Source organism: Myripristis murdjan, chromosome 3 (assembly GCF_902150065.1).
Source record: "Myripristis murdjan chromosome 3, fMyrMur1.1, whole genome shotgun sequence".
Classification (NCBI taxonomy): Eukaryota; Metazoa; Chordata; class Actinopteri; order Holocentriformes; family Holocentridae; genus Myripristis; species Myripristis murdjan.
The window spans coordinates 6,284,809-6,304,358 of NC_043982.1; the positions used below are offsets into that span (position 1 = coordinate 6,284,809).

A 19,550-nucleotide genomic window follows, 5' to 3' on the forward strand; every position below is an offset into this window, starting at 1 on the left:
TCCTTCAGACTGTTATCAGGTTAACAGATGAGAAGAAGCTTTGCCAAGGCAAATTCAACACAAGATGGGAGAGCTGTGATGATAAGATGGGAGTTAATTAGCTACTGTTGAAGGACAAGCTGGACTTACATCCATGTCCTCAGTCGGATCTGCAGTGTCCTCCTCTGAACCAGAGTTTTTTGGCAGGTAGGTCATTTTTAGACGCAGATGACCCTTGACTCTGGACTTGTGGCTGCATGGAAAAACAACAATCATATTACAGGAACGGATTCTGAGGAGGCAATAATAATTACCATCTGGGATGCTTAAAAATCAAAGTGTTCTCAGTGCCCATTAAACGTCACCTGCAGACTTAAAAGGGAATGTGCTAAAATGTTTAAGAATGAAATGTATAACGAGAAAGGAGAACCATGAAATCATGCCAACCTTCTTGGGTGAAGCAGAAAATCCTTGAATGTGTATGGCCTTTCAGTATTAGGATTTTCTGTCTGAAATAAAAACAAACAAAAAGAAAAAAGGAAAAAATCTTTAATTCCTCAAAATGCTATGAAAGCTTTGTGAGCTAGAATTAATCTGCTGTATGACATCATAACATAACATACTATACAACGTAAACAGCAAAAGTGTCATCATGTGAAATGATGGTGAAAATGTACTATAGGGGCTGATTTGTGGGTGTTCTATTTATAATAAAACAAAAAGCATGAATGCAACATAAACATGATGGACTATATTTCCAAAACTATAGACAATGATGTGGAACGGCATGAGGGTGTGCATGTTTACATTTTCATGCTGACGTGGGTGAGGTTAAGGTTAAGGGATCAGAAATGCTACAGCAACACAAATTCAGATTCAGACAATTTGGATAATGTGATCTTCAATAAGGAGATGATGAAGCTCTGAAACAGCACAGTATTTTCTAATCATACACATCCATACACAAAGTACAACCACGTGCACGCAAGCAAAAGACTCACCGGGATCTGATGTAATGGGACATCCACCTGGCCCAGAAAGTCATCACGTGTCTGCCAGAGAGGGAGAGGGCACGACAAACACACGTCATGATCATGAAATAACTTTTAAGAGCGTGGCTGCTCAAAATATTACCTTGTCCCCCACACATATTCACAAGCACACACACACACGCACCTGGCTGCCCTAGATATTCTAGTGCCATTATTCAGCCATCTTTAAAGTACATAATGAAAAGAAAATCACTGTAATATTCCTGTAGGAACTTCCAGTCTGTCTGTGGTGAGTATGTAGTAATGTTATGGTTCTTTATGGTATTTCTTTTATGTCTTTATGTCCTATGGCAGGGACTTTCAAAATTTTCAAAATGTTCCAGATCCCCAAGCTGACTTTCATTAACCCACAGACACTCACTTGTCATGATTTTGCCCTAAGGACTCTGATATGAAAAGATACTTTGGTTTCTGATTAAGTATGAAATGGCTGAGATAGCATACCTGGTATACTGACAAATTACTGACAAATAGATTTAAAGCAAAATAGTATCCCCACAGGGGCCACTGGTGGCCCCTTGACCCCAGTTTGAAAACCACTGTACTATGGTATCTCTATTCACTATCATTTGACAGTTCTTCTGCCGAGTGCTAATTAAAAATTAATTAAAAATTGCTATCTATTTCTCTAAAGGCTGACACATTCATTCTTAATCAAAAGATTCAACAGGGAGTATAATTATCTCTGTTTATCAATGCAGTAAAAGTACCAAACAACACAAAAAACTGAAATGATAACTGTCATTTCAAAATATATTTTAGTATAACGCAACCTACTCATCGATCTGTTTCTCTTGCTCCACTGACTGGGTTGCATCGTGTTACAGATTTGGCATTTGTCACAAGTTGCTTCTCTGCTTTGAACTGCATTTACTGCACGTCTTGATCACGCAGCCTTTACGACCATGAAGGCAGAGGGGGAGAGGGCAAACACACAGCGTTGTCAGAGTCAGCTTTGGGACCAAATTAACACCCCCAGCACGCCAAACTGGCTGACAGCAGTATGGACTGTTTACATGAACAAATATAGATGAAACCCTCCTTCGTCCTGCACTTCTAATAGCGCAGCCAAGACAAGCAGATAATCCCTGGTTAAAGGACAGGCTACATGTAGACCATCCTCAACAGCCCTTAAATTCACTGCCCTATGAGTGCGACTGCTTATATATATGTGTGTGTATATATATGTGTGTGTGTGTGTGTGTGTGTGTGTGTGTGTATGTGTATGTCTTGGTATTGTTAGAAAGACTGATGTTTTCAAATTTCATTTATAATTCTGTAGATGGACACTTATCACTGGATGTCTTGTAAAGTTTTTTTTTTCCCCCCTGGTTATCTTGCTTATTTTTTCATTCTAATTAAGGTCTTATCTAGAACATGTCTTTACCCGCCTCCTGGGTTCAATATGGCCTCAAAGAATAGCACAGTAACCAGAAACTCCCATCACGAGATACTTCACTTCCGCTTTAAATGAGCCTTAAGACAACAAAGACTGACACACAGGTCTTCTGAGACCTAGAGCCCCCTGACAATTATACAATCATGCCAGCCCCATGTAAAATGGAAACACACAATACATAAAACAAATTTTCAATGTTATCTGTTTTCAGCTGCTAAAGTATGAAGCTTTAAGTATTATACAAAGCCTTCACGCATGAATTTAGATTGTTTTCCAAGTGTTTAAGCCAAGGATCATCCAAAAGGGGAAGCAAACACAGTTAAGTCAACAAAATCAAATTTTAGTCAAAAGCTTTAGCCAGCACCATAACCTACACACCCAGTGTTTCCACAGTAGACTTTATCAGGAATACGCTGGAATGAGCACTCAGTGGGGACAGTGACATATGTAACGCATGTCAAGTTGACTGTATGCATGTGTGTATGTGTGTGTGTGTATGTGTGAGCATGTGTGAGCGTGTGTGAGTTCAATAGCGATAAATCGGACGGGTCATCTATACTGTAAAGTGTCTAAGAAAAGTAAATTGTCACATCTCTGTGCTGCTGATTTATATTCATTTTCAAAATGTTCAGTAGTGGCTGCTAAATGTAGACAATATTAATTATTTTTTTCATGAGTGGCTTAAGCAGAAAAGGGAAAAAAGGAAAATATCCTTCTCCATGATAGGTGACAATAAAAAAGAAAAATCATAAAACTACAGCCTATAAGCAAGTGTCTCAAAGTTCAAACTGTGAAATAAGCACAGAGGCAACTATAGAACACTAACTGTTCACACTGACATATGTAATCCATGTCCAGTTAACTGTGTGCCTGTGTGTGTGCATGTGTGTGTATGTATGTGTATGTGTGTGAGTTCAATAGCAATAAATGGGACAGGTCATCTGTACTGTAAAGTGTCTAGGAAAAGCAGATGGTCACGTCTTCATGTTGCTGATTTATGTTCATTTGCTATGATGTGTTTAACAAAGAGAACATGGGCGGGCAAATTGCATTAGATGGTACACAAGCTGTTCTGCTCTGAATGCAATTTCTTAGATAATAAGGGGAGGGGTGGGGGGGTGAAATATTTTGATGTTGTATATATTTTGACATGATCTGATATGGAAGATTATATTTATTGTATTCTTCCCAGTTGTTTTTATTTTGGATATCTGCCTGCAGGTTCTTCTGAACTGGGGCCAATTCACGTAGAAAAAGTGCTTACATACGATCAAAAATCTCAGCAATAATATGACCTTCCTTATTTTAGGCCCAGACACACCAAACAGACATCAAAGAACCAGCGGCGACAAAGGCCGGCTGTTGTGTCGCCTCAGGTCACCTGTATTGGGGCCAAAACAAGCACTTGAACACACTGCAAAGACCACAGCCAACAGTCAACTAGCACATACGTTCTGTACCTGCGTGAGAGGAGATAACTCTCCGTACCAGCAGGTGGTGGTAGTCTGTATTTGTCATTCAAAAAGGGAAACCAGAAGACTCAGGGATGCAGATACACAAACTGTTAACAAATCAGTGTTTGCTTGCCATTCTCACACTACTCTCACTCATCACAGATGGTTTTGTAATATAGCTACTCCTAATCGACAAAATCTCTGATAAGAAGTTGCAAATGGCACTGGCGCTGTCAGCCCTTGGTCTTTTAGTTCTGGATGGAAGAAGAATGGAAGAGGCAGAGACGAAAAAAAATTCTGTTCTCTTCATGTGCCCTGATTCACTAAGCTGAACAGCCAATCACAGTGCTCTCTCTCAATGACCAGGACCATCAATTCAACATGCTCAATCAGCTGAAAAGCTGCCGGCTGGGGTCCGACTAGTGCCAATGGTGTGGGTGTGAGACACACCACAAAAACCAAGGCCACAGATGCTCATCGATGGCCAATCACTGGTCAGTGGCCGACCATCAGCTTGGTGTGTCACGGTCTTTAACAGCCTGCTCAGAATTTCAGAAGTTGCCATCTAATTGAACAAATGAAACCTCTTGATTCAAACAACCCACTAAGTTGTTCATAAACTACACCTGGCCCTGCTGGTGTCACCAAGGCTCCTTTACGTCAGTACTAGAGAGATTACAGCTTTTATCTTCAAATGAAATTGTCTCCTCTCATTAGTAACTCCCTGGACACAAGGTTGAGTTTGGTAAGTAAGTTTGATGAAGAGGATGTAAATGTGTGTTTATGGATTTAGGGGAAAAAAAAAAAAAAAAAAAAAAAAAAAAAAAACAGCCCAAGAAAAGCATGTGCCCACGAATAAATGGCCATTACTTGTTCAGAGTGTTCCTGATGGTTAAGACCTTGAAGGCTTACACAATGCTAAGTGCTACTCTCTGTGGTATCTGGCATTACAAAAGAGCTTGTGCCCAATATATGCAGATCAGATAGATGTTTAGCTGTGTCTCTGTTTATGTAGCCGGGCAGTGACAAACTGTCGGGAAGTTTGGGAGCACAGGTCTGACGGTCACAATGCCAGACCTGCAGGGGCAGTAATTAATTGCAATGCCTAGCTTAAGCTAAACCTGTAAAAAGGTTTGAGAAGCCATTGTAATCCAGACCTGAGATCATTTGCTATTATTGCAAAAGAGACCAGCCACATGACGTCTGATGTCCTGCACTATTAATGAAATGTAAGTATCTTGTATCCTGATGCCAACTGTATTGCATCCAATGTAAAAATGTAATACAGCAGACTGTTATAAGCACACTACAAGTTTATGACGCATACTGTAGAGACGATCATCTTTTTCATTAGTGGCTAAAGTAGAATAAGGGAAAAAAGGAAAATTCCCTGCTCCACGAGAGATGGCAATTAAAAAAGCAAGTGCCTCTAAAGAGGTCAAAGTTCAAACTATGAAATAAACCCGAACCACACACAGAGGCAACTACAGAACACTAACTGGGCTGTAAAATTGGGAGAATCCGTCATGGCATGTGGGTCACGGGTCCTGATACCCTAGACTTCATTTGGGCCTCTGAAAAAGGAATCCGTGTTTCCCTCCCTGCCCCTGTTCATATCATAAACACTCCAGCACATAAACTGCGAAGAGCATTCAATTAAAAAATTAATTAGGCCTAGATCCCATGAAGAATTTGTCTCAAGTGCAATCTAGTCGCAGTAGAGATCCACATGCATAAAGTAAACGTCACACACAGGCAACTGTAATCCATTTCTCACATTTTCCGTGAATAACATGGCTAGAGCTGATTATTCATTAACCTACGAGTTGAGGCCTGTGAGGTTACAAGTACACTGCAGATAAGAACAGCTGATATTTGCATTGTGGGATTTTTAACACCGTAGCAAGCCACACCGAAATGGATCCCTCAACAACAAAACTCTTGCTGCTTTAATAAACCACTTGGGCACAAATGCACAAGAGCTTCCCAGCATTTTCAGAGTCATCTTAGTATATCTGATTGAGGAAACAGCAGTTAGCCTCTGTATTGGTGGACTGAACATCTTTACTTTGGGAGGATTCCTGAAGGAAGTACACAGGGCTAGATTTTGCTTTGCCATATTTAGGGGGCTTGATAATATCTCAATATTCTATCAGTGCTATAATACAAGACCAGATATCATCAGAGATTTTGGATATTGCAATACCATGATTAGACGTGAACATCATTGCCTGATTTTACAGGCTGTACTACAATAACACAAATTACATCTAAAATGATCTATTTTATTACAATAATATCTATTTTCAGTCTCAACTTTTTTGACAAGCTTTTTCATTGGACTGAACTAAAGTAATGATTCTATTAAAATCCCAATCAGTGTTTAAACTATGACTAAAAGAATCTGTGACACTATGACACTTTCTCTATTATGAAAACTAAGTCAAAATGAACCTTTGTTGACAACCAACTGATGAAATATAATTACATTTTCATCAACAAATAAAAGAGATAAAAATGCCAGAAATAGATGAATGAAAACACAGCTCCTGACCTCAGTTTGGACTGGAACAGATATATGGACAACCTTTACTTTGGATATTAAGTACAATAAAAAAAAAAATGCTAGATATAAAATCTAAATAAAAGGTCACTAACAAATAGTTTAATGAGGAATTTATGCTTTCATACGTGAATATAGTTTTTGTCAACAAACTAGATGAAAACTAACAAAACTGAAATGACTCAAATGTGACGAAATCCAAAATGTATTCTAGTCAAAAGTCCAAGACCAAACCTAAATCAAAACTGGCTGTCTTAATCAACCCTGTAACCTTTTAGGTGTTGGTGGAGCAGCTCTCTCTAGCTTTGCACTCTGAATCACTCCACTTGAGGTGACTCAAGTGTTGGGAGGCATGACCAAAATCTAAAGAAAAGTCTGCGATATCTGAATTCTGATAGAGACATGCCAAAATTCTATTAAATATACATCAATGTAACTATGATCATAAAGATGAATTACAAAATATACTGAACTCCCATGATAATGTTTTTACTGGTCCCCATAATCAGGGTCTAGATGCCATTTTTAAAGTAAGCAAGTAAAGAAATCTATATCCCCAAAAGCAGAGACTTGGCTCTTTAAAGGTACTTGCTAATTACTGGCTCAGGCCTTCTTTCTTGACAACCTGCTAAATGCAGAGAAAAAGAGGGCGGGCTGACACATGAAACTTTACAAACACTGCCTGGCAGGGGGACCCACAGGGAAGGGAACACACCATTCTGTTATTTGGAACAGCTCACACTCCCAGCCTGTCTACATTACATGACTCCCCCCTCCACACACACACATCTCCACAGATGGCTGGCATGACTGAGTGCTGCTCTAGTATCACGCTGTTAAATTTGAATCCACAAGACTGGGCAGAGCTACAGCCCACCAGACTATCTGGAGTCAGGGGGGATATTTCAGAGGCACTTTATTTATATCAGGAAGGGGCACTGCTTTTCCCACAGCTAAAATTAGCCAGGCTAAATACTTAAGCTGATTACTCAAAGCGTTAACAGAATAATAAAAATGGAGAACTATTCTAAAATCAAACACGTGTGTATTCATATTCAAACAACCAAACAGAAGTCAGACGAGGATGACTTTTTCCCCTCTTTCAGCATTTTCTTGGAAACGGATATGTAAATGGATTACTGTAATGTAACCAAATGCCTCTGAATGTTTGTCCACATTGGGCCTGTTAATTGCATGACTTAGCTGAAGCCATCTTCTCAGTTACTGAACGTGGCCGTTTCTTGTGGTGAGTCTAATGGCTGACACCGAGTAAACAGAGCTTCAAGGGTTTAAATGTTGGTAGCAGTGAAGGAGAGCAGAATTATCACAGCATCATTAAACAAATACCCGTGTATTAAAAAAAGACATAATTCTCTTAAATGTTCCTCTGGCAACAATAAGCTAAACAAGACAAAGACAGTGTGTAGCTACTTTATTAACACATCATCATCTCTTATTCATTTCATGTCAATCTGACTCTTGTTGATGCTGTATATGATATAAAAATTAATTAATTAATTAATTAATTAATTAATTAATAAAATCAGAAGTAGTTTTAATTAAGGTTCCACCCTAAAAAATAAAGTGATTGCCCCTAAAGTCACAGGGAAACATACAGGCATTATACCTGTCCAATGATTTCTGACCGGTACCTACTTTTCTTAGAAGCTTGAGACACATGGGCCCTGCTTAGTGTTAGCTCTGCTGGACTGGGAGCATCAAGTTCATTCCAGTGAAGACAGATATCACTTACCTTGGAGTTTTGACTTGGGTTAGTTGGAATATAATCCCCTTTGTGGTTTGTGTTTACATCAGAAATGGAGCTAGACGGTTTAGCTGGACAGCAAGGGGCCACATGAATGTGCACATGTGGAGAGCAAGAGCCAGTGAGCATTGGGTTTGAAACATGACATGAAATTCCAGTGTTGGGGTAGGGCACTTCCAGGGAAAAGCTCCTCTGTATAGCCCGATGACAATGGTTTTCCTTAGGCCTTTCCGGTCCTCTCTCCCGCGGAGAGACATTATGGTTCTTTTCTGATGGTTTAGCTGAGGAAAGCAAACAAGCTGAGGTACTTCGATACAGCTTTTTGTGAGGGTCATGTTCACCCTCAGGCTGTGGTGGTGGGTAAGGAGCCTCAGGATATTCCACGTTAACTGTAGCCCTGGCTGGAGCTCCCTTCCCTGGTATCAGTGGTCTCTGGTGGGCAAAGTGTAGCAGCACACTGCTAGAGTGACGATTTGACTGGTCTGACATCAGTGACCGTTCCATTATTTTGCTCCTATCCTCGGTTTTACTTTTTGGTTCATCCTTTAAAGGAACATTAAACTGCACTGTGTGTTTGGTGTCCCTGAACTCAGCTGATGAACAGCTGCCTTTGGCGAGGCGATGGCTATTTAGTGCAGTAGCAGTGGACCCTTTGCAAGTGACTTCCTCATCATTCTGTGAGGATTCGTTGGCAGATATCTGCAGAGGTGTCTGATGAGAGACCCTTGCAGGAGGGAGGACAGGTAGAGCCACCGGGCTGACGGGGGAGGCAGGTGGGGTGCTACAGGGGCTCTTTGGAAAAATAACCAAGGAAGAACACCGCCTTAAGGGGACCTTGGACTTGCAGCAAGGTAAAATCCTCTCCTGGGCAGCTTTGTGCTGTTCTGGAGCCTCTGGTTCAAAGATACTGCTGCTGCTACAGTACCCGGCATCGCTGGCCATGCTGCTGCTGCACGAGCTTCCGTCAGAGCCACTGCCTGCTCCTCCTTCGCAGCCCCCTGGCTCTCCATCCTCGGTGCCTTCCAGCTCTCCACTGAGCTTACCACAGGGCTGTAGTGAGATCTGCAGAATGCTCTTCTTACTACATCCTCCAGTGTTAACCTTGGGTATGAATACTGACGAGTAACGCTGTAAATTACCATAGTCTGGTGACAGGGGAGTCACCTTCAAGTGGACAGAACTGTGCGCCAGGCTCTCCGTGGGGCTGTGAGCTGACGCACTGACTCCACTTTCCTCACCATGGCTGCTCAGGCTCTCTGACAGAGGGTCCGTGTTGCTTCTCCTCGACGCAAAATGCAAGCGGAGCCGGCGTGCCATTCGTTTAACTCTCTAATCCCTGCCGCGTTGCCGAGTGCTGCATGATAAAACTTGCATGCAGGAAAAAAAGAACACCAGCGCAACTGCTCCAAGTTCTGCTCTGTGATTACAATCATAAGTGGCGGTGCATTGCCAAAATAGCTCCGGTGACAACCTACATTCCTGTCAAGGCTGATCTCAGCGATTAGTCAGAGGAGGTCAGTTGTACTGTTTGAAGGAATGACCCAAACACGCAGACCTTAAAGCTGAAGCAATCCTGGAGGTCCTCTTCTTTAGGGGGGGCTTAAACTCTACTCAGTCAACAAAAAGTTACACTGAATCTTGAAGGGCAGAGCTCCGGCTGCCGACTTCTGTCCAACCTCAGCTTTGTTGCAACTGTACCTCCTGAATTCCAGCCAGATTGATATAGTATATAGCACTTTGTACCTTTTCCAGCAGCCACACTCCTGCTTGCCCCTTTGAAAAAAACAACACACTAGCCCTCTACTTTGCATCTTAGACTGAAGCTCTGGTGAGCTGTTATGTCTGCCCCGGGCCACTCACTCAAGACTCCACTTCCCGCTGCAGCTATGCTTCTAATGTTTCTGCTGCTCTGTGCCCCCACAAATATTTTTACCCACTGGTATTGAATTACAGGAAATCAAAGGGAATGACTTTCGACATAATTCTACATCAAACTAAGGGCAGGCTTGTTTAAGAAAATTCATACAATGAAACCCACCCCAGCATGTGAAAATATACAGGGAAAGCAACTGAAAACTGCAAAAGTCATCAATTTCATAATTCAAATGTTGGAGTTAATGCAAAAATACCAATCAAGACATGAAATATTGGGCTAATGGCTTTGCCTGCAAAGAAACGGATGATTTCTGATAGATCACCCGTAGAGACAGAAGATTGTGGTCATAAATCAAAATTAGTAGTTAAAAACAACACAGAGTTGTGATGGCACTGAGAGTAACATGATAGCTGTCAAATGACACCTAATGTAGCAGTCAGTGCTGGTTTGATTTCCACTTTCTGGTTGCTGACAGTCATCCCTATTAATGACAGTCTATTGTGAGTGAGGCCAGGCTATTTCAAGGCATTACTTTGCAACCAAGTTAGCTTCCGTACAATGTATGATGGTAAGTGGCTCAGCCAGGATACAGACATGAGTCACCGGAGGGTACTTTCTGCTGCAGTCAACCTCATCCGCTATTCTTTGTTGACTCCAATGTGTCAGTGAAGAAACGTCATTTCCCATATAGTGGAGCTGACTTTGCTTAGATCTGAGGAAATGACAGCTGTTGTCAGGAAGCAAATTACACTATTTCCACTCTACAGCATCAACGATTTAGCATTCTGGAGCAACCGAATTGAGTCATTTAAATCTCTGGAAACTGTCATCTCTCGGGATTTCAACTGGCATTGAGAACCTCCAAGAAGGCTTAGTAGCAGATATACTTTGTTCACCACCTGTATTGGTTCAATACCTCCTGGGTAGTCCTTGTTCCACTTATAAGACCATAACAAGCCAAACACCAGCTAATGCTTAATTGTCGGGTTCATTGCTGCATCTGCACGATCCAATCCTGCAGACCTTTTTCCCAGCAGCAATTTTGTCAAGAAAAAGCAGATTAAACACAGGTGTCAGTAATGACATTAATTATGATTCTGTTTCATTTAGCTCTAACAGAGCTGGAGTCCTGCTATTGTTCATGCTGACACACTGGAAAGACTCTGCTACACTTAAATTGAACAAAAACGTCATTGTCATTGTCATTAATAACACCTGTGTTTACCTGCTATTTCATCTCAAAGCAGCCAAACTTCGATGGCTAAGCAACATTTTTTCTTCTTTTCACTAACTGGCCACCAGCCAGCCACTCTGCTTTCAAATCTGCTACACAGCATAACATTTTCCATGCTTTGTATAGTTTTCTGTAATACTTGACTTCTTAAAATATGCTTGCGTTATTCCAATCTGTGAATACTGTCACTGTCTTGTCTCCATCAACATAATGTCTGTACAATACAACAGACAATAGAAATTGAATTCAATTTCTATTGTCTGCACATAATGTACATCTGTACATGTACATAATATGTTTGTGTCTGGTTATTATACTGCATTTATATTATGTGTACCAACTCATGTAACTTTACCTGGTGAGGACTATGCTTACATGCAGTAACAAGCTCTTGGCCATACTCCAGTTAGGGTCCTATTTGGTTTGGTGTTTATTGTAAATGAACTTTTGATACTCAACAACTGAGCCTTCCTTGACGCCATGAATAAATCAGTTAACAGAATATTCCTGCCCACATGCGGTGCCTAAACCACCCATAGAGCAATCCGCCAGCCAAAAAAAAACAAAACAAAATAAAATGAAACAAAACGTGCCGCTGCCAGCTTCCCGGAGGCGACAGAAATTATTATTCCAATTGTAACTACAAGCACTGTTCACCACAACATTTTTTTTTGTTGACATCAAAATGTTCGTATACACTTTCTCATAATCAAGACAATGAACTTCACCAAGTGACTGAGCTGTGATGTTTTGAGCAATATAAAATGTACGTTTTCTCGTACATAATTCCTATGGAAACTTTTCCTGATCCTACAATGTGTCAAAAGTGCAAGATAAATTTTCAGTCAATCAAGTTTATATATCATATGGAATCATATAAAAGGTATAATCACAGTAATTTTGGACTGACGAGTTCAACATTATGCCTGAGCGACAAATCGTGCAGACACAGAGCCACTCAAAAAATACTTACCTACCTTTAACTTTTTGCTCTACTGTAATGGGTATTCATTTGGGTTTATGTGTGGTAGCAAAATACTACATTTCATTAAACTGTAAAGGATATTTTAGAGCCTTATGCGAATTTGCAAATAACAATATAACTCACTGACAAAAATCTGTGGCAAATTATGTTACTTAACCCTCAACTTTAGGGTGGAATTGGGCCATGTAATAAAGCCTTAGCTGAACATCCTGTAAATGCAGGATAATTTTTTGTTTTCAGCTCTCTCTCTCTTCATTTCCCTGTGTCAAACTGGGAGTCGCATATACACGCGCGCGCGCGCGCACACACACACACACACACACACACACATACACAACGGCAGTACTGACACACCCCTTCAAATTACAACAAAATGTCCTTGAAGCATGACAAGGTAGATTAGTATTCGTCAAACCCAGTTTTGTCTTACCATGCGACTGCTGAAATGATGACGTAATAAAAAGCTCTAGAAGCCTTCAGTTATATTGGAAACAAACTGGAAGCGGGGAGGAGCTGAGCACAAAAAACAAATAAAGCCCTGGACCAAGGTGAGCCATGACATAGATAATAATGAGCCACATAGTGAATATGCACAGTCATATCAGAATTTTCAAGTGCAAAATGATTATTAAAACAGCCATCTGCCTGACATGCACTGATGATCCATGTTGCTCTCTGTACGAATCTGCTTTTTTTTTTTTTTTTTTTAAATCAGTGAGTAGAGTCTGCCAGAAGGACAAGTTAGCAGTGGGGCAGTGTTCAGCCAGACGTCAAGGAAGATCCTTGAGGACGGAACAGATAGAGCTGTGCCCAATGTCATAAAGGGTGCAATTAACTACCCACTCAGCAAAAAGACCTTGGGTGTAGCAGTTCTGTACAAAACCTAAACTGTGATTCTATAGTTCTCAGTTCACCATACTGTACATATATGGCGGACCATAATTTTTCTCACCATGATGCAAAATCACAGTGATCACACTTGTAGAGTACAACACACAAATCCGGTTTTGATAAATAATAACAATTGAGAGCAAATATCTGACTCTTCCATGAGCTTCTGTTGCTACAAAGCTACATTTCTGTCGCTACATTGCATCTTCACTGAACACTGACAAAAATCCCTGTTCATCTTTGTGAATTCCTGGTGCATGTTTAAATTAGAAAGGGAGATCTCAATTTACTGAAAAACCAAACTGTGATAGCAACCAAACAGCGACCTGAAAACTGAGGTGCAAACTGAATCGTTTTGTATCAACAGAAATCTCGATAATCTCGAAGCTAAAAGACAGCTTTGAGGGTTTTCTGTGTGTGGAATATGCAATTACAATTCAATCGGAAAGAATATTTAAGTGCCTGGGCTGCACTAACTATGTGTTACTTTTCTCACAAAGCCTTATCAAGTGTAGCTGTCCCTCATATGGAACTTGAATGGAGTAGAACAGACTTTGCCATTCAAATCAACAAACCAGAAAGGTGAGAGTGGGAGCCATTTTTATGTTATCTGTTGTGATGGTACCAGGCTAGCTTCCGTATGAGCCGTATGACTTGAAGGAAGTGCTCAGGTAAGAAGTTCTGAAGTGAGGACTAAATTACTGGAAAGGCGTCTTGTGTTTCAGCCGGTGTTGTTAGCCATTTCAACTATGACAATTTGCAGCATTTAAAGAGTTATATTACACAAAGGCATGGCTATGTTTTATGAACTTTCCAGCTAGGCCTGCTAGTTTGCATATGTTGACAGCAGGAGCTGATAAAAGAACAGAGCACAAGAACACAGTCTTTGCTGATGTTATGCTAACGTCAGATTTCATTTGAGATTTGCCAGTGGTCTACTGGCTTGTACAACACAGCAGGACACAGTTCAAATGTTCACAATTCTTCTATCAATTTCTGCTTTCAGGCTGCAGCATAACATATCTGCACAAGAGGCTCACTAATCCTCAAACATTATCCATTATCCAACATTATTTATCAACATAAATATAAACAGATATAACATCAAGTTATGTAGTAATATAAAAATGTAAAATTTATCTGGCTCCATATGTTTCCTGGCCCCAGGTGACTGGATTAAGGTATGAAGATCTGCCTTACAATTGCTGAAATAATTGCTTTTTCATTGACTACATGTCATTATGCAATTGCAGTATGAGCATGTAGGGAAGTGGTTATATTTAGTTAATATAAGTATTGCTTGAGGTTATGTGTGTGCATGTGTGTTTATATTATAGTGAGGTCACACTCAGGAATTTGGGGTCACTCGGGCTGGCTAATAGCTCAACTGTTTATATTACATGTGGCGAGCACAGTTAGCTCCAAGTACAAGACAGCAGCAGTGCTGTTACTTGAGTCTGGTTACTTCTAGCCACCATCATCAGGTGTCCCAGGACCTACATCAGGCAGGCATGAAACTGGGTCAGCAGCTGTCCTGGTCCAGCCTCATGCTTCAGCTTGCCACCTATTTCTTGCTCCTTGCACAATCCTTAAGGTATTATAGTAAGGAGCACACTGGACACTGACATCTGCAGTCATCACAGTCTCCTATCTGCAGTTCAACATCTCAATCCAGCAACACAATATGAGCTCTCACAGTGCAGCTAGCACACATCAACCCTCATGCATTTGTTTTTCAAAATCAGTATTCAGCGACATAACCGCATGTCTTCACATAATAGTGCCATCTACATGAAAAACAACACCATTTGTCATATGCAATTCCCTTTGAACTCTGTCTGCACCTGTGCGAGTGGATGTCATTAGCGTAGCCAGGCTTGGCCCGTATTTACGATTCTCAATAGTAAGGTGTCCCAGGTTTCTAACAATATCAAATATGTCATGGCAAAATAAGGGCGGCTGTATTTTTGCCAGACAGATAAACCACTGTTAACCTGGCACTGACTGAAAGATACCTTCATTTGCTGAAATATGACACATTCTCTTGGCATCATTCGAGACAGACTTGGCATTTATAAGATGGTTTATTGCATGTGCACAAGTCAAATTATGCATTTATTTTGAATATTTGTTTGCACATCCAAACATCTTTACTCAAGCATGTCAGTTTCTCCACCATGCCAAATTTCTTTTGCAGAAGTCTGTATGTATCAGACGATTCAGAGACCATGGTTTCTTCACATTAAGATTTTGGCCATGGATCAACATATTAATTATGTAACGCCAACGCGGTGGCCAGAGCTTTTAACCACATTACAGCCAGTAATATTATAGCTCTATATTCCTGGACGTATCATGAGAGCTAATAGAGAGCAGCAAATGATCTCAGTGGAAACTCTGGTCCTACCCGCCTGTCAAGTGCATCTCTGGACTTGAACAGACTTGGACCGACTCGCCCGTCTGTTTTTCCTGCCTGATAATACATTCAGACAAAAAAAAACAAAACTGAAAATGGGCTGTTTAATTTTTTTTGTACACTGGAATAAATCTCAGGAACTAAACTTCAGTGCCTTCCGTAAACAAAGTCAGCATTGTGGCCTTCGCTTTCATGTCAAATTCACCCACTTCCACTGATTTTCACAGTGTAGTGCAGACGCTCCTTTAGTAGATTTTGTAGGAACAAACAGAACTGGGACAGCAGGAAAATGCTATCAATCACACAAACAGTAGCTGTAAACTAAATCTGAAGTCTACTTAACAAATGGCATAAAATACTGGACATATGGGAACAACATACCAGTCGATTCTCGTCAAACACCTCCAACAGCAGACGATGCTTCCTGGGATCAACCTGAGAGATAATCACAAAAACATAAAGTCAGAACTATTGAATCAACTGCTTTAACACCATAGGCCTACTGAGCTATGGTCCAAGATGCCTGTCTAATGATTATTACAATTTTACTGACAAGTACAAACTTATTCGGTATATTGTTACCAGATACAAAAACTGCATTGGATGCTTTCTCACTTACCCTGAAATAAAATTCCTCATTCCATTTTGGGTCCAATGTCTTCATGGTATCAGAGAGGGGAAAGAAAAATGAGTTCATAATGAAACATGTGCTCACTAATACACCTATAAAGTATACTCTAAATGCTTATTAAGATGCTCAGTCACTCACCTTCTTTATTGTTTTAGTCTGAAGACTTGTCAGCTCTCCATTGATGGGGTCATAAAGGGACAGTCTTGTATATGGATCACTATTAACAAAACACAGGACATCAGTGCTTTGAACAGCCATCCTTAATTTCAACCGCGATAAAACAGCTGCAATCTCTGCAATTATCAGTACATTAGTGGTTTTATGATCATTGTGGCATTACAGTCTTTTCTTCATCTCCAAAGACTGCTTATTTTGCATGCTCTGAGACACAGAAGGAAAACTACAGCTTAAGCTGATGTTCACTGCTTTCACCATCACAAGCATTATCCAGTAGTAGCATCACTTCAGCCAGCATTAGTGACAGCAATTTAGATGTATTTTAGGCAGAAAATTAAAAATGAAGGAAATCTAGTTTCATATTCTAACTTTTTGCAACAGTAACAGTTAATAACAATTGTGAAATAATTTGAATCAAGGCTGTTAAGGTAAACTAAAACAAGAGCTAGGTGCTGAAAATTTGAAAGAAAAATAGAGAGAAGAATCTGAAAAACTACAACTGAACTCAATCTTGTCTAGTTGCAAAACTAACCAAAATAAAATAAAACCAGACATGTTTTTGTCTTCACCATATGGTTTCTGTGCAGGGGAAAAAAAAACAAAAAAAAAAACAGGGAATTTTTATGTGGCACTCACTACTCCACAGGACAATGCTTCCCTGTGGAGTCACTAACAATTTGTTTGGTGTCCATGATCACCTCCAGGGTGTGCTTCACACAGCAGGATTAACAAAACAGCTGGACAACTTTAAAAGATTTTATACATTCTCTCTTGAAAGGTGTATTATTTAAGAGCAATCACAAACATGTATGACTGAATAACATTCCTCAACCTAAGCTTCATGTTTTATTTTATAGATTCAAATCCCTACCACCAGGATTTACTATATCCTTTCCACACCTATCTGGCTAACTTTCAAATCCTGATTTCTGAAGCACCCTGCCACTTGCAGAGTGTCCGCAGGGCACAACTCATGGACAATACCAGGGTGGTTATTTAGAGCTAAATGGTCCAAGTGAGTCTGCTGGTGCACCTTATGTTTACAGCATGACATCCAGCTGGTCTCATCTTTAAGTTAACTATGTGTTGAAAAACTACAATAAATCGTTAAATAAATCAGAGTGCAAAAACATGAATGTGAGGTGAACTGGATGCTGTCCATTGCCTATGGATGGGAACAGGCACATATCTGTCTGTTAACCCTGCGATGGACCGGTGACCTGTTTAACCTGGGCATGCTGGGAACAGCTTGAACCCCTGTGACCCTGAATAGGGATAAGCAGGTATGGAAAATGGATGGATAAAACTAAAACAAACAAACAAACAAACAAACAAAAAACTATAACCTTAGAAATTGAATGAATTAATTTCTATTGCTATAAGTATCAAACTGACACTGAAAACTAACTAAAATTAAACTGAGACTGAGGGGGGAAACCATAGGAAAATGGAAACAGAAAAAAAAAATTCCAAATTATAATAAGCCAGGTTTAATTGAGTCTATGTTGGTAGCTTTGAACAAAGACTGGTTGACAAAGTAAAATTAAGCATATAACTGCACATATGTTTCATTTACAGATGACTGAGGTTTCTTTAAAAAAATATATAGGGGTATAACTATCCCATTCCTCTATGCAAAAGCACAGGGCATGTAAATTCTCGGTTCTTGTTCAGCTTTACCAATCAAGATTTACAAGATTTACAAAACTGCACCTTCTTTGGGAGTCAAAGTGAAGGGGCACCAGGTTGAGGCAGAACCTCCTGATGTCAAATGACATGAAATGTAATGACACACAATTCCCTCGAAAGAAATACAAATCAGTGCTCAACAACTAGCAGAGCTTACCTGGCTCCAAGTATATCTTTCTTGGCCAGCCCGATCCCAGCAATGACTTTCACTCTTAGGATTCTGGATTCCTCCTGAGATTAACCACACAAACAAACAAAATGCTCACAATCACAGCTTTATTTCTGAACAGGGATCACAGCTCGGAGTAAAACAAACATGCCTTTGTATTAATCCTCATCACAAGCCTGCGGCGGATAGTCATGTTTGAATCTGAGTGACGGAACACGTGAGCACTTCTCTGGACTTGAGTAATTTTCCCGTCATTTTTTTTTATTGTAGCCTCTCTGAATCACCATGCCATTTCGTAAGACATCACATGGCTCACAGTGAAGATTGTACCCAGGCCCGACCACTGAGCCTTACGTGACAGCTCTAACGTGAGCACAGCGCTTTGATAACATGACAATGCTGTCGGTTTGAGGGACACATGGCAAATTAGTGGCTATGTACGAGACGGGAAACACTGAGGGCCAACACGAAGGCGTAGTAACAGGAGCCTGCTCTAGTTTCCTGGCGACAAAGTGAACACGGCTCTCCAATTACTATAGGAAGTAATGGATAGCATTAGCTGTACAGAAGTTTTGCCCTCAACAATGGCGATCAGTTACACTGTTTCAGTGTTAAGCAGTGGCACGGCTGTGGAGCAAAAACAACTAAACAGCACCATTACTGTTTACATTAGTGAGCTAGCTCGCTAACATCCTAACAACATAATAATGTAACTGAGTGCCGTTGTTAGCTTGCGTTAGCGTCAACCTGTGTTAGCCAGCTGGCTAGCGAAAGCACAAGAGCAATTTCATTTTAACGCTAGCAAATGTTTTGGTAACGTCACCTCATCTGCCTGAAGTCCTCGGATCTGAGAGGGAAGCGCTGCCATATCCTCTCCTTCTCCCAGCAAAACACTATTATACAAGAGGACAGTGGTCAAGATAACACTGGACTCTCAGGTGTTCAGTTTCCACTCTGTTTTGATGTTATCAAGCTGCAAGCAGTTATAGCAAATAACTTTAGTGGCGTCGTCACTCAGCTATCCATCCATCTCCTCCTCCTCCTCCTCCTCCTCCTCCTCCTCCTCCTTCAGTTTCCTTTGACCTGCCACTCCTCTGTCCCGAGGAAGCCCGCTCAGAAAATCACTGACAGTCACTGACAGGAAACTCGCTGCTTAAAATGGAGGGAAAGAGTCAGGGTAGTATTTTTTCGCCACATACCGAAATTTGCATTCAATTAACATGCAGTTTGGCAAAATACGTAGAGCTACATCACATGCCAAGCCGTGACT

At 40.6% G+C, this 19,550-nt stretch overlaps 1 protein-coding gene across 2 annotated transcripts in view; it reads right to left on the minus strand.

Annotated features, from left to right (window-relative positions):
- Positions 1–19,329, minus strand: part of nedd4a (NEDD4 E3 ubiquitin protein ligase a) — a 30,093-nt gene extending 10,764 nt beyond the window's left edge. The window contains exons 1-8 of one of the 2 annotated variants that reach the window (XM_030045034.1): positions 19,104–19,329; positions 18,269–18,342; positions 16,384–16,462; positions 16,234–16,272; positions 15,996–16,049; positions 981–1,031; positions 427–488; positions 130–232 (exon numbers count right to left, since the gene is read on the minus strand). In XM_030045034.1, the coding sequence (XP_029900894.1) occupies positions 130–232; positions 427–488; positions 981–1,031; positions 15,996–16,049; positions 16,234–16,272; positions 16,384–16,462; positions 18,269–18,342; positions 19,104–19,148 (507 nt within the window). In that variant the 5' untranslated portion in view covers positions 19,149–19,329. Of the gene's footprint in view, positions 1–129; positions 233–426; positions 489–980; positions 1,032–8,200; positions 9,530–15,995; positions 16,050–16,233; positions 16,273–16,383; positions 16,463–18,268; positions 18,343–19,103 lie in introns of those variants that run through there. The other variant, XM_030045025.1, reaches the window with a different exon arrangement.
- Positions 19,330–19,550: the final 221 nt, after the last annotated feature.